The 15,074-nt window shown below is 61.0% G+C and overlaps 2 protein-coding genes across 2 annotated transcripts; both read left to right on the top strand.

The window, feature by feature from the left end:
* The first annotated feature begins 977 nt into the window (after positions 1-977).
* LOC148654223 (uncharacterized) lies at positions 978-3,419 on the top strand. The gene is made up of 4 exons (XM_088646193.1): positions 978-1,070; positions 1,517-1,676; positions 1,764-1,887; positions 1,983-3,419. The coding sequence occupies exons 1-4, from the start codon at positions 984-986 to the stop codon at positions 3,103-3,105; spliced, it is 1,494 nt and encodes a 497-aa protein (XP_088502319.1). The 5' UTR covers positions 978-983; the 3' UTR covers positions 3,106-3,419.
* Positions 3,420-7,641: 4,222 nt separating this feature from the next.
* On the top strand, positions 7,642-15,059 carry rras (RAS related). Its single transcript, XM_088646220.1, has 6 exons — positions 7,642-8,057; positions 10,087-10,174; positions 10,246-10,348; positions 12,196-12,304; positions 12,491-12,609; positions 12,992-15,059. Exons 1-6 carry the CDS (start codon positions 7,959-7,961, stop codon positions 13,077-13,079), a joined length of 606 nt encoding a protein of 201 aa, XP_088502346.1. The 5' UTR covers positions 7,642-7,958; the 3' UTR covers positions 13,080-15,059.
* The last annotated feature ends 15 nt before the right edge of the window (positions 15,060-15,074 follow it).

Genomic DNA, 15,074 nt, shown 5'->3' on the forward strand with positions numbered 1-15,074 from the left:
GACCCTGACGCAGCCTGTCTCTGCCCTGCGCGCTCGGACCCTGACGCAGCCCGTGTGTCTGCCCTGTGCGATCGGACCCTGACGCAGCCCGTGTCGGACCTGCAGGAGAGAGAGAGAGACCGAGACCTCACCTGTCGAGTTTCTTGCACCCTTTTGGGCGGCGGGCTAGTTGTGGTTTCCCGCCCTGCGTGTCGTGGGCAGGACGGGCCCACTGTGGGATTGTCCCAGACTCCTTCAGCCCCGCGTCTCCCCGCGCCGGAGCCCCACGGTGAGTCCCGCGGGTCGTGCGCGGCTCGTCACTGGTGCCCCGTCCACGGGAAGGGGGGAGATACAGTCCCGCTGAGGTCGATACTGTGGCCATATCGGTCCGGTCCGGTCCGGTCCAGAGTCGCTACGCAGACCGAATCACTTTCGCTGCGATTACTGCTGTTGTCGGCACTGTCCCGGGTTAGTGATGGAAATGAAGGGTTTTGCAAGGAGGTTTGAACTCGCGGGATCTAAAAGGAGATCAGCAGCTGAGGTCCTGCTGGAGTCGCAGCGCCCTGCCCCCTGTCGGCGGCCCGTCCGCACTGCAGGGATGAGCGCCAGCCCGATCCAGGCCAGGGGCTACCGGGTGTTCAGCTACCCTCCAGTCCGGAGCTGTCTGATCCGCCTCGCTTGTGCTGGTGAATGAGATTGACTGGTAAACCAGTAAAACCAGGAGCGGATCAGGCTTCTGTGCGCCAGGAGTCTGATTGACCACAGTGTAAAACCTGGAGCGGATCAGAGTCCGGTCTGGAAGACAGCAGCTCAGGATGGGTGACGAGGGGCGAATTTACTCTGAGAGGAGGAGGAGGAGGAGGGACAGATCAGAGGAAGTGAAAACGGGAAATACCCTGGGGGCAGAGTGGGGGGGTGAATCTGTCCCACTGGTGTGAGTGGAGCTCTGGTGTGTGTTTCCTGCCTGACCCCTCCTGTCACTGACCCCGCAGTGACCCCGCAGGATGGTGATGTACCAGGACGCCGACAGACCCGCCCTGTCCCCTCTCCTGCCCCACCTGTACCTGGGAGCCCAGAGGGACGTCACCAAGGTGAGTCTGCAAGGGTCGAGCCATCCAGCGGCCACTACTGTCCAGCCAGTCCGGGCCGGCGTGTGTGGTCAGTTGCAGTGGGAGAGGAGGCCAGTGTGTGGTCAGTTAGGGCCAGTGTGTGGTCAGTCAGTGTGCCCGGTCAGTTGCAGTGGGAGAGAAGGCCAGTGTGTGGTCAGTCAGTGTGTGTGGTCAGTTGCAGTGGGAGTGGAGGCCAGTGTGTGGTCAGTTGCAGTGGGAGTGGAGGCCAGTGTGTGGTCAGTCAGTGTGTGTGGTCAGTTGCAGTGGGAGAGGAGGCCAGTGTGTGGTCAGTCAGTGTGTGTGGTCAGTTGCAGTGGGAGTGGAGGCCAGTGTGTGGTCAGTTGCAGTGGGAGAGGTGGCCAGTGTGTGGTCAGTCAGTGTGCCCGGTCAGTTGCAGGGGTGTGGGATAACGCTCTCCTCTCCCGCAGGACGGCCTGTCCACTCTGGGGATCTCTCATGTCCTGAGTGTGAGCCGCTGCTGTCCACAGCCCCACTTCCTGCCGCCGTCCTGCTTCCTGCGCGTTCCCATCGACGACTCGCTCAGCGACCAGCTGCTGCCCTGGATCCCCGCCGCACTGGCCTTCATCGGTACCCTGCTCCTCTTCCTCTTCCCGGTCACTCTACAGTCCAGCCAGTCAGTGTGTCCAGATTAACCCCCCCCTCTCTCTCTCTCAGACCAGGCTCGCTGTCAGAGAGGAGCTGTGCTGCTGCACTGTGTGGCCGGAGTCTCTAGGTCTCCAGCTCTCGCTGTCGCCTACATCATGCACCACCTGGGACTCGGCTTGGACGATGCCTACCGGTCAGTCAGTCCTCCTGTCTTCCTGCCACCTTGTGTCCTTCTGCCTGTATCATTCTGCCTGTGCAGCAGCGGTGACTCGGTCTCTCTCTCCGCAGGTTCGTGAAGGAGAGGCGCCCCTCCATCTCGCCCAACTTCAACTTCCTGGGTCAGCTGCAGCACTTCCAGAGCATGCTGGCCCGCCCCGGCGCGCCGCCAGCCAATCGCAGCAGACCGCCCAGCCCGCCTCCGACCAACCTGACCAATCAAAATCTGCATCCTCCTGCAGCAGGAAGTGACCTCGGTCACGACAACAGCAACACCACTTGCTCGGGCAGTGGGCGGCTGGTTCCCATGATGCACTACGACAGACCGACTCGCGTCAACCTTAACCTGGAGCTCCGGGTCCCCCAGCGAGGGACTGACGCCCCCGGACCTGCACGCAGCTCGGACTCCCTCTCTAGGGACGCCGCCCCCAGCGCCCCCGACACCCCGAACGAGCCCCCTCTCTCTCTGGGCGGGGAGACGCCCATCGACTGCCTCTGCTCCTCCGCTCGCTCGCTCTCCCTCTCTCCCGCCCCGAACAGGACCGGGCGCCGGGGTGCAGGCCCGCCCCAGCCGAGCCCCCAGACGCCAACCGGGCACCCCGCCGCTCGAGAGCCGCAGGAAAGCCAGCTCCTGTCCGCGGAGAGGACCCCACGATCCCCTGGCTGTCCGCCGGCGGTCAGTGCGGGACCCGGCGGGATCCAGCCCCCCGTCCCGCAGACGGACCCCAGCCTGCCCCAGACCGGGCCTCCGGCTCGACCCGGCCGCTCCAGGGGCATCCCGGAGCCGGGCGAGCTGGGGGTCTCCCAGGCTGAGAGGCGCCGGAGCTTGACCCTGTCCCTCTCTGCTCCCCCCGCCCTGGCCGCCCCTCTCCCGGACCGCCACCGGGGGGCGCTCGCGGGCTGCGCCATGGCCGAGGAGGCCCGAGAGGACCAGGGGGACCCCAAGACCCCGGCCTCCCCCTTCAACCTGGCCGTCTCCAGGCTGGTGGGCTGGGGGGAGAGACTGCTGCTGGGGGCTTTCCTGGGGACCAGGGTGGCGGAGGCCGAGGAGGAGCTGGGGAGCCCCCTGCGCCCCCGAGTGGGCCCCCGGCTGCTCGTCCTGGGGGCGCCCAGCTGCAAGCACCAGGTCTTCGCCCAGCGGCACCTGGCCAGCCGGGGTCAGAGGTCGTCGCGGTGCGGGGCGGTGCGGCTGTGAGGAGGTGACGCGCTGGTGAACCCCTCATCCTGATTCATTGATTGATTGATTGATTTCTGGGGCTGGTTTAGTGGCGGATGAGGGCATTCGGGTCGCCTGCAGAAGGGGGGCGCACTGGCGCAGGACTGGACACTGACGCCCCGACGTGGGGTGAACCTTTTTGCACAGACTCTTGGGGTCCGGCCCGAGGGGGGTGCTCCGGCCCCTGCGGCCTGCGGGCCGGTCCTGGAGCGGTCCAGTGTGGCGTCTTCCCGCCAGGCCGCGGGTCTGCTTGTGCTCGTGAGGAGATGTTTAATAAAGACGGGGGTTTTGTACGGGATCTGTCCGAGTCGTGGTGCGAGGATCTCGCTGTGTGTGTGTGTGTGTGTGTGTGTGTGTGTGTGTGTGTGTGTGTGTGTGTGGAGGGGCTGCTGCTCTGTGACACAACATGCTGCACCCTGCTACACAACACACTGCACACTGCACTGCTACACAACACACTGCACTGCTACACAACACACTGCACACTGCACTGCTACACAACACGCTGCACACTGTACTGTTACACAACACGCTGCACCCTGCACTGCTACACAACACGCTGCACACTGCACTGCTACACAAAACACTGAGCCCTGCACTGCTACACAACACGCTGCACACTGCACTGCTACACAACATGATGCACACTGTACTGCTACACAACACACTGCGCCCTGCACTGCTACACAACACGCTGCACACTGTACTGCTACACAACACACTGCACACTGTACTGTTACACAACACACTGCACCCTGCACTGCTACACAACACGCTGCACACTGTACTGTTACACAACACGCTGCGCCCTGCACTGCTACACAACACGCTGCACACTGTACTGTTACACAACACACTGTGCCCTCCACTGCCACACAACACGCTGCACACTGTACTGTTACACAACACACTGCGCCCTGCACTGCTACACAACACGCTGCACACTGTACTGTTACACAACACGCTGCGCCCTGCACTGCTACACAACACGCTGCACACTGTACTGTTACACAACACGCTGTGCCCTGCACTGCCACACAACACACTGCACACTGTACTGTTACACAACACACTGCACCCTGCACTGCTACACAACACGCTGCGCCCTCCACTGCCACACAACACGCTGCACACTGTACTGTTACACAACACACTGCGCCCTGCACTGCTACACAACACGCTGCACACTGTACTGTTACACAACACACTGCGCCCTGCACTGCTACACAACACGCTGCACACTGTACTGTTACACAACACGCTGCGCCCTGCACTGCTACACAACACGCTGCACACTGTACTGTTACACAACACGCTGTGCCCTGCACTGCCACACAACACGCTGCACACTGTACTGTTACACAACACACTGCGCCCTGCACTGCTACACAACACGCTGCACACTGTACTGTTACACAACACACTGTGCCCTGCACTGCTACACAACACGCTGCACACTGTACTGTTACACAACACACTGTGCCCTGCACTGCTACACAACACGCTGCACACTGTACTGTTACACAACACACTGCGCCCTGCACTGCTACACAATACGCTGTACACTGTACTGTTACACAACACACTGCACACTGCTCTGTTACACAAGACAGTGCAGCTGCTGTGTGTCTCCCAGGTGGGGCTGGCAGGAGCGAGAGGAGTTTCTGTCTGTCTTCCTGGGGGAGAGCTGGATCTGCGCCCGGCGCCCTGTCCAGCCCGTGCGGCCCTGCAGGTGTGCTTCTGCCCGCCGGCCACTGGGGGGAGCCGTTTCCCTTCTAACCGCCAAGTCTGCACAATCTCTGCCTGTTCCTGTCTGCTCATTCCCGGTTCCGCCCGTGGTTTGTGCAGAGAGCTGCAGTGACTCGAGCGCAGGACCTCAGTGCGCCTGTGTTTCACAAAAGCGTCTGCTGGGCTCAGCCTTCTCCAGAGTCGCCATGGCTTTGAGCCCCACTCTCTGGCTACTGGACACACTCCACCACACTGACACTGACCACTGGACACACTGATACTGTCCACTTGACACTGACCACTGGACACACTGATACTGTCCACTGGACACTGCAGCACACTGACACTGACCACTGTTCACTGCAGCACACTGACACTGACCACTGGACACACTGCAGCACACTGACACTGACCACTGGACACTGCAGCGCACTGACACTGACCACTGGACACTGCAGCACACGGACACTGAACACTGGACACTGCAGCGCACTGACACTGACCACTGGACACTCCAGCACACTGACACTGACCACTGGACACACTGCAGCACACTGACACTGACCACTGGACACTCCAGCACACTGACACTGATCACTGGACACTCCAGCGCACTGACACTGACCACTGGACACTCCAGCACACTGACACTGACCACTGGACACTCCAGCGCACTGACACTGACCACTGGACACTGCAGCGCACTGACACTGACCACTGGACACCCCAGCACACTGACACTGACCACTGGACACCCCAGCACACTGACACTGACCACTGGACACTCCAGCACACTGACACTGACCACTGGACACCCCAGCACACTGACACTGACCACTGGACACTCCAGCGCACTGACACTGACCACTGGACACTGCAGCGCACTGACACTGACCACTGGACACTCCAGCACACTGACACTGACCACTGGACACTGCAGCGCACTGACACTGACCACTGGACACTCCAGCACACTGACACTGACCACTGGACACTCCAGCACACTGACACTGACCACTGGACACTGCAGCACACGGACACTGACCACTGGACACCCCAGCACACTGACACTGACCACTGGACACTCCAGCACACTGACACTGACCACTGGACACACTGCAGCACACTGACACTGACCACTGGACACCCCAGCACACTGACACTGACCACTGGACACTCCAGCACACTGACACTGATCATTGGACATTGGACACACTGCAGCACACTGACACTGACCACTGGACACTCCAGCACACTGATACTGTCCACTGGACACTGCAGCACACTGACACTGACCACTGGACACTGCAGCGCACTGACACTGACCACTGGACACTCCAGCACACTGACACTGACCACTGGACACTCCAGCACACTGACACTGCTCACTGCAGCGCACTGACACTGACCACTGGACACTCCAGCACACTGACACTGACCACTGGACACTGCAGCGCACTGACACTGACCACTGGACACTCCAGCACACTGACACTGACCACTGGACACTGCAGCGCACTGACACTGACCACTGGACACCCCAGCACACTGACACTGACCACTGGACACTCCAGCACACTGACACTGACCACTGGACACACTGCAGCACACTGACACTGACCACTGGACACCCCAGCACACTGACACTGACCACTGGACACTCCAGCACACTGACACTGATCACTGGACATTGGACACACTGCAGCACACTGACACTGACCACTGGACACCCCAGCACACTGACACTGACCACTGGACACTCCAGCACACTGACACTGCTCACTGCAGCGCACTGACACTGACCACTGGACACTCCAGCACACTGATACTGTCCACTGGACACTGCAGCACACTGACACTGACCACTGGACACTGCAGCGCACTGACACTGACCACTGGACACTCCAGCACACTGACACTGACCACTGGACACTCCAGCACACTGACACTGACCACTGGACACTCCAGCACACTGACACTGCTCACTGCAGCGCACTGACACTGACCACTGGACACTGCAGCACACTGACACTGACCACTGGACACTCCAGCACACTGACACTGACCACTGGACACTGCAGCGCACTGACACTGACCACTGGACACTGCAGCGCACTGACACTGACCACTGGACACTCCAGCACACTGACACTGACCACTGGACACTGCAGCACACGGACACTGACCACTGGACACTGCAGCGCACTGACACTGACCACTGGACACTGCAGCGCACTGACACTGACCACTGGACACTCCAGCACACTGACACTGACCACTGGACACTGCAGCGCACTGACACTGACCACTGGACACTCCAGCACACTGACACTGACCACTGGACACTGCAGCGCACTGACACTGACCACTGGACACTCCAGCACACTGACACTGACCACTGGACACTGCAGCGCACTGACACTGACCACTGGACACTCCAGCACACTGACACTGCGGATTGCCAGCTGAGGCACGCGCTAGGACCCGCCGCGGCTCGAGCGGGCCTCACCCCCGCTCGCGGCCGTCTCCATTTAAGGCAGAACACACCGCGTGAGTCACTCGGCTTCTCACCGAGGCGCGTCACGGGGCCTCTCCGGCGCCCCGCCCCCTCATAGAATATTAACGAGCCTGTCCCTGAGGCTCGGCGCCGCGTCGCCCCGCCCCCCCCGACGGCGCCCGAGGAAGCCACGCCCCTTTCTTGTATATGCATAAGCCTCGGCTATTCTCCGGCCCGGGCCAGGTGGGGCGCCCCGCCCCCTCATGAATATTAATGACCAGTTTAATTTCCCCTCACCCAGCCCCGTCTCTGCTCGGAATGAGAGACTGCGGGCGGGGAGGAGACGAGAGGAAGGGTCGCCTCGGGCCGTGAAGTTTTTCAAAGAGCTGGAAAGGTGCGGAAGGAGCGGCCATATTCCCGTGTAGCGGAGAGCGAGACGGACTCGCACCCGGGACGCCAGGGAGCTCGAGGGAAGAAGCCGAGTCCCGTCGCGCGCCGGAGCGCCCAGAAGTTCCGAAGTTCCGAAGTTCGCGGAAGAGGCTGCGCGAGGCACCGGCAGCCCGAGGAGGCGAGGCGAGGGGGGCTCGAGCGCCAGGCGGCCCGGAACATGTCTCGAGAGCCGCCCACGGACGAGGAGAAGTACAAACTGGTGGTGGTCGGGGGCGGCGGCGTGGGCAAGAGCGCGCTCACCATCCAGTTCATCCAGGTGAGCCCGGCCGCGAGGCGCCGCCAGCGTGGCTGTCGAGTCCGGGTCCGGGTCCGGGTCCGGGTGCGAGCCGGGCAGGTCCGGGCGTGACAGCCCTGCGTGCGTGTGCGTGGCTGAGTGATCTGGGAGGAAGGGGTGGGCGCTGGTCCGTGTCGGATTCCGAGACGGGACGGGCCCGTCAGAGAACTGAGCAAGGCTGCACCGGAAGATTGTGGTACAGCCCGGTGAGACCAGGGTAAGATCACAGTACAGTGAGACCAGGGTAAAAGCACAGTACAGCGCATGTAAAGGCCAAGTTAGATCAGGGTAAAAGCACAGTACAGCGCATGTAAAGGCCAAGTTAGATCAGGGTAAAAGCACAGTACAGAGCAGTAGTTCGCAGTGAGATCAGGGTAAAAGCACAGTACAGAGCAGTAGTTCCCAGTGAGATCGGGGTAAAAGCACAGTACAGAGCAGTAGTTCCCAGTGAGATCAGGGTAAAATCACAGTACAGTGCAGTTAAGGCCGAGTTAGATCAGGGTAAAAGCACAGTACAGTGCAGTTAAGGCCGAGTTAGATCAGGGTAAAAGCACAGTACAGAGCAGTAGTGCCCCGTGAGATCAGGGTAAAAGCACAGTACAGCGCAGTAGTGCCCAGTGAGATCAGGGTAAAAGCACAGTACAGCGCAGTGGACGAGTCCCAGTGCACAGCGGTGTGGTCCAGTCAGGTTTCTGAAGGTGTGGAGCAGATTGCTGGTCAGGCGCTGGTTCTGTGCTGTGTGGGCGCGGTCAGGTGCTGGGAGGCGCTGGGACTTGTCTGCAGGAGTGAGCAGACACCGATGACCACTGTGGGTGGAGTATTACTCAACTGTTACTCACTGGCCTGGAGTGTGTTCATTACTCACTTGCTACTCCTCCACTGGGCTGGTCTGTCAGGGTCAGTACCTCTCTGGGGTCAGCGGACCCCTCTGTCCAGTCAGTAGCTGTCTGGGGTCAGCGGACCCCTCTGTCCGGGGTCAGTACCTCTCTGGGGTCAGCGGACCCCTCTGTCCAGTCAGTAGCTGTCCGGGGTCAGCGGACCCCTCTGTCCGGGGTCAGTACCTCTCTGGGGTCAGCGGACCCCTCTGTCCAGTCAGTACCTCTCTGGGGTCAGCGGACCCCTCTGTCCGGGGTCAGTACCTCTCTGGGGTCAGTGGACCCCTCTGTCCAGTCAGTACCTCTCTGGGGTCAGTGGACCCCTCTGTCCAGTCAGTAGCTGTCCAGGGTCAGCGGACCCCTCTGTCCAGTCAGTAGCTGTCCGGGGTCAGCGGACCCCTCTGTCCGGGGTCAGTAGCTCTCTGGGGTCAGCGGACCCCTCTGTCCGGGGTCAGTAGCTCTCTGGGGTCAGCGGACCCCTCTGTCCAGTCAGTACCTCTCTGGGGTCAGCGGACCCCTCTGTCCAGTCAGTACCTCTCTGGGGTCAGCGGACCCCTCTGTCCGGGGTCAGTACCTCTCTGGGGTCAGTGGACCCCTCTGTCCAGTCAGTACCTCTCCGGGTCAGCGGACCCCTCTGTCCGGGGTCAGTACCTCTCTGGGGTCAGCGGACCCCTCTGTCCAGTCAGTACCTCTCTGGGGTCAGTGGACCCCTCTGTCCAGTCAGTAGCTGTCCAGGGTCAGCGGACCCCTCTGTCCAGTCAGTAGCTGTCCGGGGTCAGTGGACCCCTCTGTCCGGGGTCAGTACCTCTCCGGGGTCAGCGGACCCCTCTGTCCAGTCAGTAGCTGTCCGGGGTCAGTGGACCCCTCTGTCCGGGGTCAGTACCTCTCCGGGGTCAGCGGACCCCTCTGTCCGGGGTCAGTAGCTCTCTGGGGTCAGCGGACCCCTCTGTCCGGGGTCAGTAGCTCTCTGGGGTCAGCGGACCCCTCTGTCCGGGGTCAGTAGCTCTCTGGGGTCAGCGGACCCCTCTGTCCGGGGTCAGTACCTCTCTGGGGTCAGCGGACCCCTCTGTCCGGGGTCAGTAGCTGTCCGCTGTCCGGCCAGCGTGTTCACTGCTCTTCCTCCGTCTCTCTCGCAGTCCTACTTCGTCTCGGACTATGATCCCACTATCGAGGACTCCTACACCAAGATCACGGCGGTGGACGGCCGGCCGACCCGATTAGACAGTAAGTGTGTGTCCCGGCGGCCGGCCCGGTCAGCGGAGTGCTGTTGGTAGTAACTGTCCCCTCTCTCTCAGTCCTGGACACTGCCGGGCAGGAGGAGTTCGGGGCGATGAGGGAGCAGTACATGCGCTCCGGAGAAGGGTTCCTGCTGGTCTTCGCCATCAACGACCGGGGCAGGTGAGCACATGACTGACCGCTGACCGCACACCGCTGACCACTGACCACACACCCCTGACCACTGACCTCACACTGACCTCACACCGCCCCGTACCCCTGACCACCGACTGGAGTCCAGCACACTGACACAGCCCAGTCACAGGCTCTAGACTCTTCTAGTCCCTGTGGAGTCCAGCACACTGACACAGCCCAGTCACAGGCTCTAGACTCTTCTAGTCCCTGTGGAGTCCAGCACACTGACACAGCCCAGTCACAGGCCTCTAGACTCTTCTAGTCCCTGTGGAGTCCAGCACACTGACACAGCCCAGTCACAGGCTCTAGACTCTTCTAGTCCCTGTGGAGTCCAGCACACTGACACAGCCCAGTCACAGGGCTCTAGACTCTTCTAGTCCCTGTGGAGTCCAGTACACTGACACAGCCCAGTCACAGGCTCTAGACTCTTCTAGTCCCTGTGGAGTCCAGCACACTGACACAGCCCAGTCACAGGCTCTAGACTCTTCTAGTCCCTGTGGAGTCCAGTACACTGACACAGCCCAGTCACAGGCTCTAGACTCTTCTAGTCCCTGTGGAGTCCAGCACACTGACACAGCCCAGTCACAGGCTCTAGACTCTTCTAGTCCCTGTGGAGTCCAGCACACTGACACAGCCCAGTCACAGGGCTCTAGACTCTTCTAGTCCCTGTGGAGTCCAGCACACTGACACAGCCCAGTCACAGGCCTCTAGACTCTTCTAGTCCCTGTGGAGTCCAGCACACTGACACAGCCCAGTCACAGGCTCTAGACTCTTCTAGTCCCTGTGGAGTCCAGCACACTGACACAGCCCAGTCACAGGGCTCTAGACTCTTCTAGTCCCTGTGGAGTCCAGCACACTGACACAGCCCAGTCACAGGCTCTAGACTCTTCTAGTCCCTGTGGAGTCCAGCACACTGACACAGCCCAGTCACAGGCTCTAGACTCTTCTAGTCCCTGTGGAGTCCAGCACACTGACACAGCCCAGTCACAGGCTCTAGACTCTTCTAGTCCCTGTGGAGTCCACCACACTGACACAGCCCAGTCACAGGCCTCTAGACTCTTCTAGTCCCTGTGGAGTCCAGCACACTGACACAGCCCAGTCACAGGCTCTAGACTCTTCTAGTCCCTGTGGAGTCCAGCACACTGACACAGCCCAGTCACAGGGCTCTAGACTCTTCTAGTCCCTGTGGAGTCCAGCACACTGACACAGCCCAGTCACAGGCTCTAGACTCTTCTAGTCCCTGTGGAGTCCAGCACACTGACACAGCCCAGTCACAGGCTCTAGACTCTTCTAGTCCCTGTGGAGTCCAGGACACTGACACACAGCCCAGTCACAGGCTCTAGACTCTTCTAGTCCCTGTGGAGTCCAGTACACTGACACAGCCCAGTCACAGGGCTCTGGACTCTTCTAGTCCCTGTGGAGTCCAGCACACTGACACAGCCCAGTCACAGGGCTCTAGACTCTTCTAGTCCCTGTGGAGTCCAGTACACTGACACAGCCCAGTCACAGGGCTCTAGACTCTTCTAGTCCCTGTGGAGTCCAGCACACTGACACAGCCCAGTCACAGGCTCTAGACTCTTCTAGTCCCTGTGGAGTCCAGCACACTGACACACAGCCCAGTCACAGGCTCTAGACTCCTCTAGTCCCTGTGGAGTCCAGCACACTGACACAGCCCAGTCACAGGCTCTAGACTCTTCTAGTCCCTGTGGAGTCCAGCACACTGACACAGCCCAGTCACAGGCTCTAGACTCTTCCTTTAGAGTTGGGAGAAGCTGGACTGTAACAACAGAGCCAGGAATTATGGGATACTTCAGCTTCTCCCTCTCTCTCTGCAGCTACAATGAGATCCACAAGTTCCACACCCAGATCCTCCGAGTGAAGGACCGGGATGACTTCCCCATGGTTCTGGTTGGGAACAAAGCGGACCTGGCGCCCCACAGACTGGTAAAGCTCACTCTGGCTGTCTTCCCTGGCACTCGCTGTGTGGCGAGGCCGTGTGTTCCAGACACCCGCCACTCTCTTTGTAAAGCGACTCTTGTTTTCAGTCAAACTCCCCTCCAGGAGCCTTGTATCTCCCCCCGGTCCCGGGTTCCTCCCTGATCTTCTGCCTCCCTCCCTCCCTCGCCCCAGGTCTCCAAGGAAGAGGCGGAGAACTTTGCCCGGGAGAACCGGATCCCATACATGGAGTCCTCAGCCAAGATCCGGCTCAACGTGGACGAGGCGTTCCAGGAGGTCGTGCGGGCAATCCGGTAGATCCCCGAGCTTCCTTCCTCTCCGAGATCGGTTTTCCTCCGCCCTGCCCCGACCGGCGCGGTGCTGGTTCTGACAGAGGCGCTTTCAGGGCTCCGGTCCAGTCCGGTTCGCCATGCGGGCTCTGAGGGGTCCTGGGGTGACCTGTCCCGGCCAGCGCTGCCGGCTCTGTGCTTGTGGTGTTGGCTTGTGAGATGGCAGCAGTGTAGGTGCTGCCTGTGTAGGTTATTCACTCAGTTCTCTTCAGTTAAGGACTTTTCAGCTTCTGGGCGCTAAAACCGAGGTGTGTGTGTGTGTGTGTGTGTGTGTGTGTGTGTCTGGGCCATCTGACTTGATTTTGCAAGCTGGTGACCCCTGACCTCTGACCTTTCGCCCTCGCAGGAAGTTCCAGGAGACCGAGAGCCCGCCCACGCCTTCCCATCAGGCTGGCAAGCACCAGTCCAAGTCGTGCCCCTGCGTGCTGCTGTAACCGTGGAGACGGCCCCCGCCCTCCCCCCTCGGAGACCGTTGCCAACACCTCCAAGCTCCCCCTGACCCCTGGACGCAGCCGTTGCCCTGGACACGGGCTCCCCCGTTGCGAAGGCCGGCGTGCGGCGCAGCCGTGACCCCGGTCCGGCGCCCCCGGTCCAGCGCCGGGGCCTCGGCGTTGTGCTCCAGATCCGTGCCGACAGATGGACAGTGCCTCGTGTTACTGCACACCGCGGCCAGGGCGACACTCGGCGCGCAGCAGACTCTGCTACACCGCACTGGAAGCACAGGAAATGCGTTGCACACGATAAAGTAGCCTTCTATGCCGGCATGTTAAAGTGTAGTATACCACAGTAAAGCGCACTGGGGCTCGATCTGGGCGGCGCTGAGGTGCTGCCCTCCTGCAGGCGTGATTCGTTTTCCCGCTGAGAGCTGGACGGTCGGATTTCTCAACCGATTTCCAAATCCCTCGGCCCCCGGCGGAGGAGGCGCTGTTCTGCCATCAGGCCGGGCTCTTCCGCGCGCGGCGGGGCGTCCCGTCCCCCGGTCGTATCCGTGACCGATCCTCCTGGCTCCGCGGCTCCGGCCCCTCTGCTGGATCCCCGGCCTCTCGGGTTGCAGCCCAGTGGGCGGGGGCTTAAGTGGCGGGAGGGAGTGGCGTGGGAACGGAGCAGGACCAGCAGACCCCTGTGTCAAGGCTGGACTCGGGGCGCTGGGGCGACCCCTGCAGGGTGAGGGGGGTCAGCGCTGCTCAGTGGGGGCGCCTGCAGTGACGACCCCCCCCCCCCCCCCAGACCGCAGCCCCCGGCTGGCGGCTGATGCATGACGAGATTTCTCTCTTTTAACGGCCCGAGGTGCAATTTTAGCTTTGACACGTTTCCTTCTCCGCAGCGAGCCTGCCCTCCCCACCCTTGGAGAGCCACAGCCTGCTAACGAGCTTTTGGTGGCTTAATTGACTGTCGTTGACTTCATTGGCTCAGGCTGGGCTGTGGCTCCTCAGAGCCTGAGGTCAGAATCACTGATACACAAGGGACGTGAACTGCTCAGAGTCTCTTTTTTTATACAAAGAATCATGATAGTAATAGAACTGCTGCTTGGTTGTAAAGTTCTTGTGCGGGCGGTGAGATTGTGCGGGTGGGGTCTCAATAAAAGCTCTCCGGCTCCCCCTGGCCTCTTCCTCTGGGATTTCGCAGTTTTGGGGAGCTTCCCCGAGGAAGAGAAGGCGTGAGCCGTGGCTCACCGGGACACTCGGGAACCCCTGAGTCCTCTCTCCCTCTCCCTCTTCTCGGCCGTGCGGCTGGGTGGGGTTCTGATGTTCACGTTGGAGTCATGGGTGAAGGCGATCCGGCCTTGATCCTGTCGGATCAGGGGCTTGTCCGGCTCCTGCAGTGCAGCTCGTCTCCGAGCCTGGAGCTGGGAAGACCCGGAGCGGATCCCGTAGCAGTGTAGTGGAATCTGGAGTGACAGCCCTGGTAAACTTCGGGCGGAGCGGTGGCTCTGTGGCTCGGGATCTGCTCCTGTGGCTGGGAGGTTGCCGGTTCGAATCCCGCAGCCAGCAGAGGAATCCTACTCCGTTGGGCCCCTGAGCAAGGCCCTTCACCCCAGCTGCTCCAGGGGTGCTGTATAAACGTCTGACCCTGTGCTCTGACCCTCAGCTTCTCTCCCTGTCTGTGTGTCTCACGGAGAGCGAGCTGGGGTCTGCGAAAAAACAAATTCCTCATGCAAGAAATCGTATCTGGCCAATAAAGTGACCTGATCTTGACCCGGACTGGGCCGGACGGCTGGGGAGGCTGGAGAGGCAGGGGGAGCACTGGGCCGGTGTGCTTGTCTGAGTCGGCGCGCGGCCAGAGGGCAGCCGGGCCCAGAGCAGGGCTCCCCGCTGGCCGGCCCGCGGCTGGAGGGGGTGTCCCCCTGCTGCGCCGGCCTGTTTTCAGAGGGGGTGTCCAGGCCCCTGTATTTCTAAATAAACCCTCTTTCTGAAGCCTGTTGTGCTGGG

The sequence above is a fragment of the Lepisosteus platostomus genome, chromosome 9, assembly GCF_059453375.1.
Source record: "Lepisosteus platostomus isolate fLepPlt1 chromosome 9, fLepPlt1.hap1, whole genome shotgun sequence".
NCBI classification, from domain to species: Eukaryota; Metazoa; Chordata; class Actinopteri; order Semionotiformes; family Lepisosteidae; genus Lepisosteus; species Lepisosteus platostomus.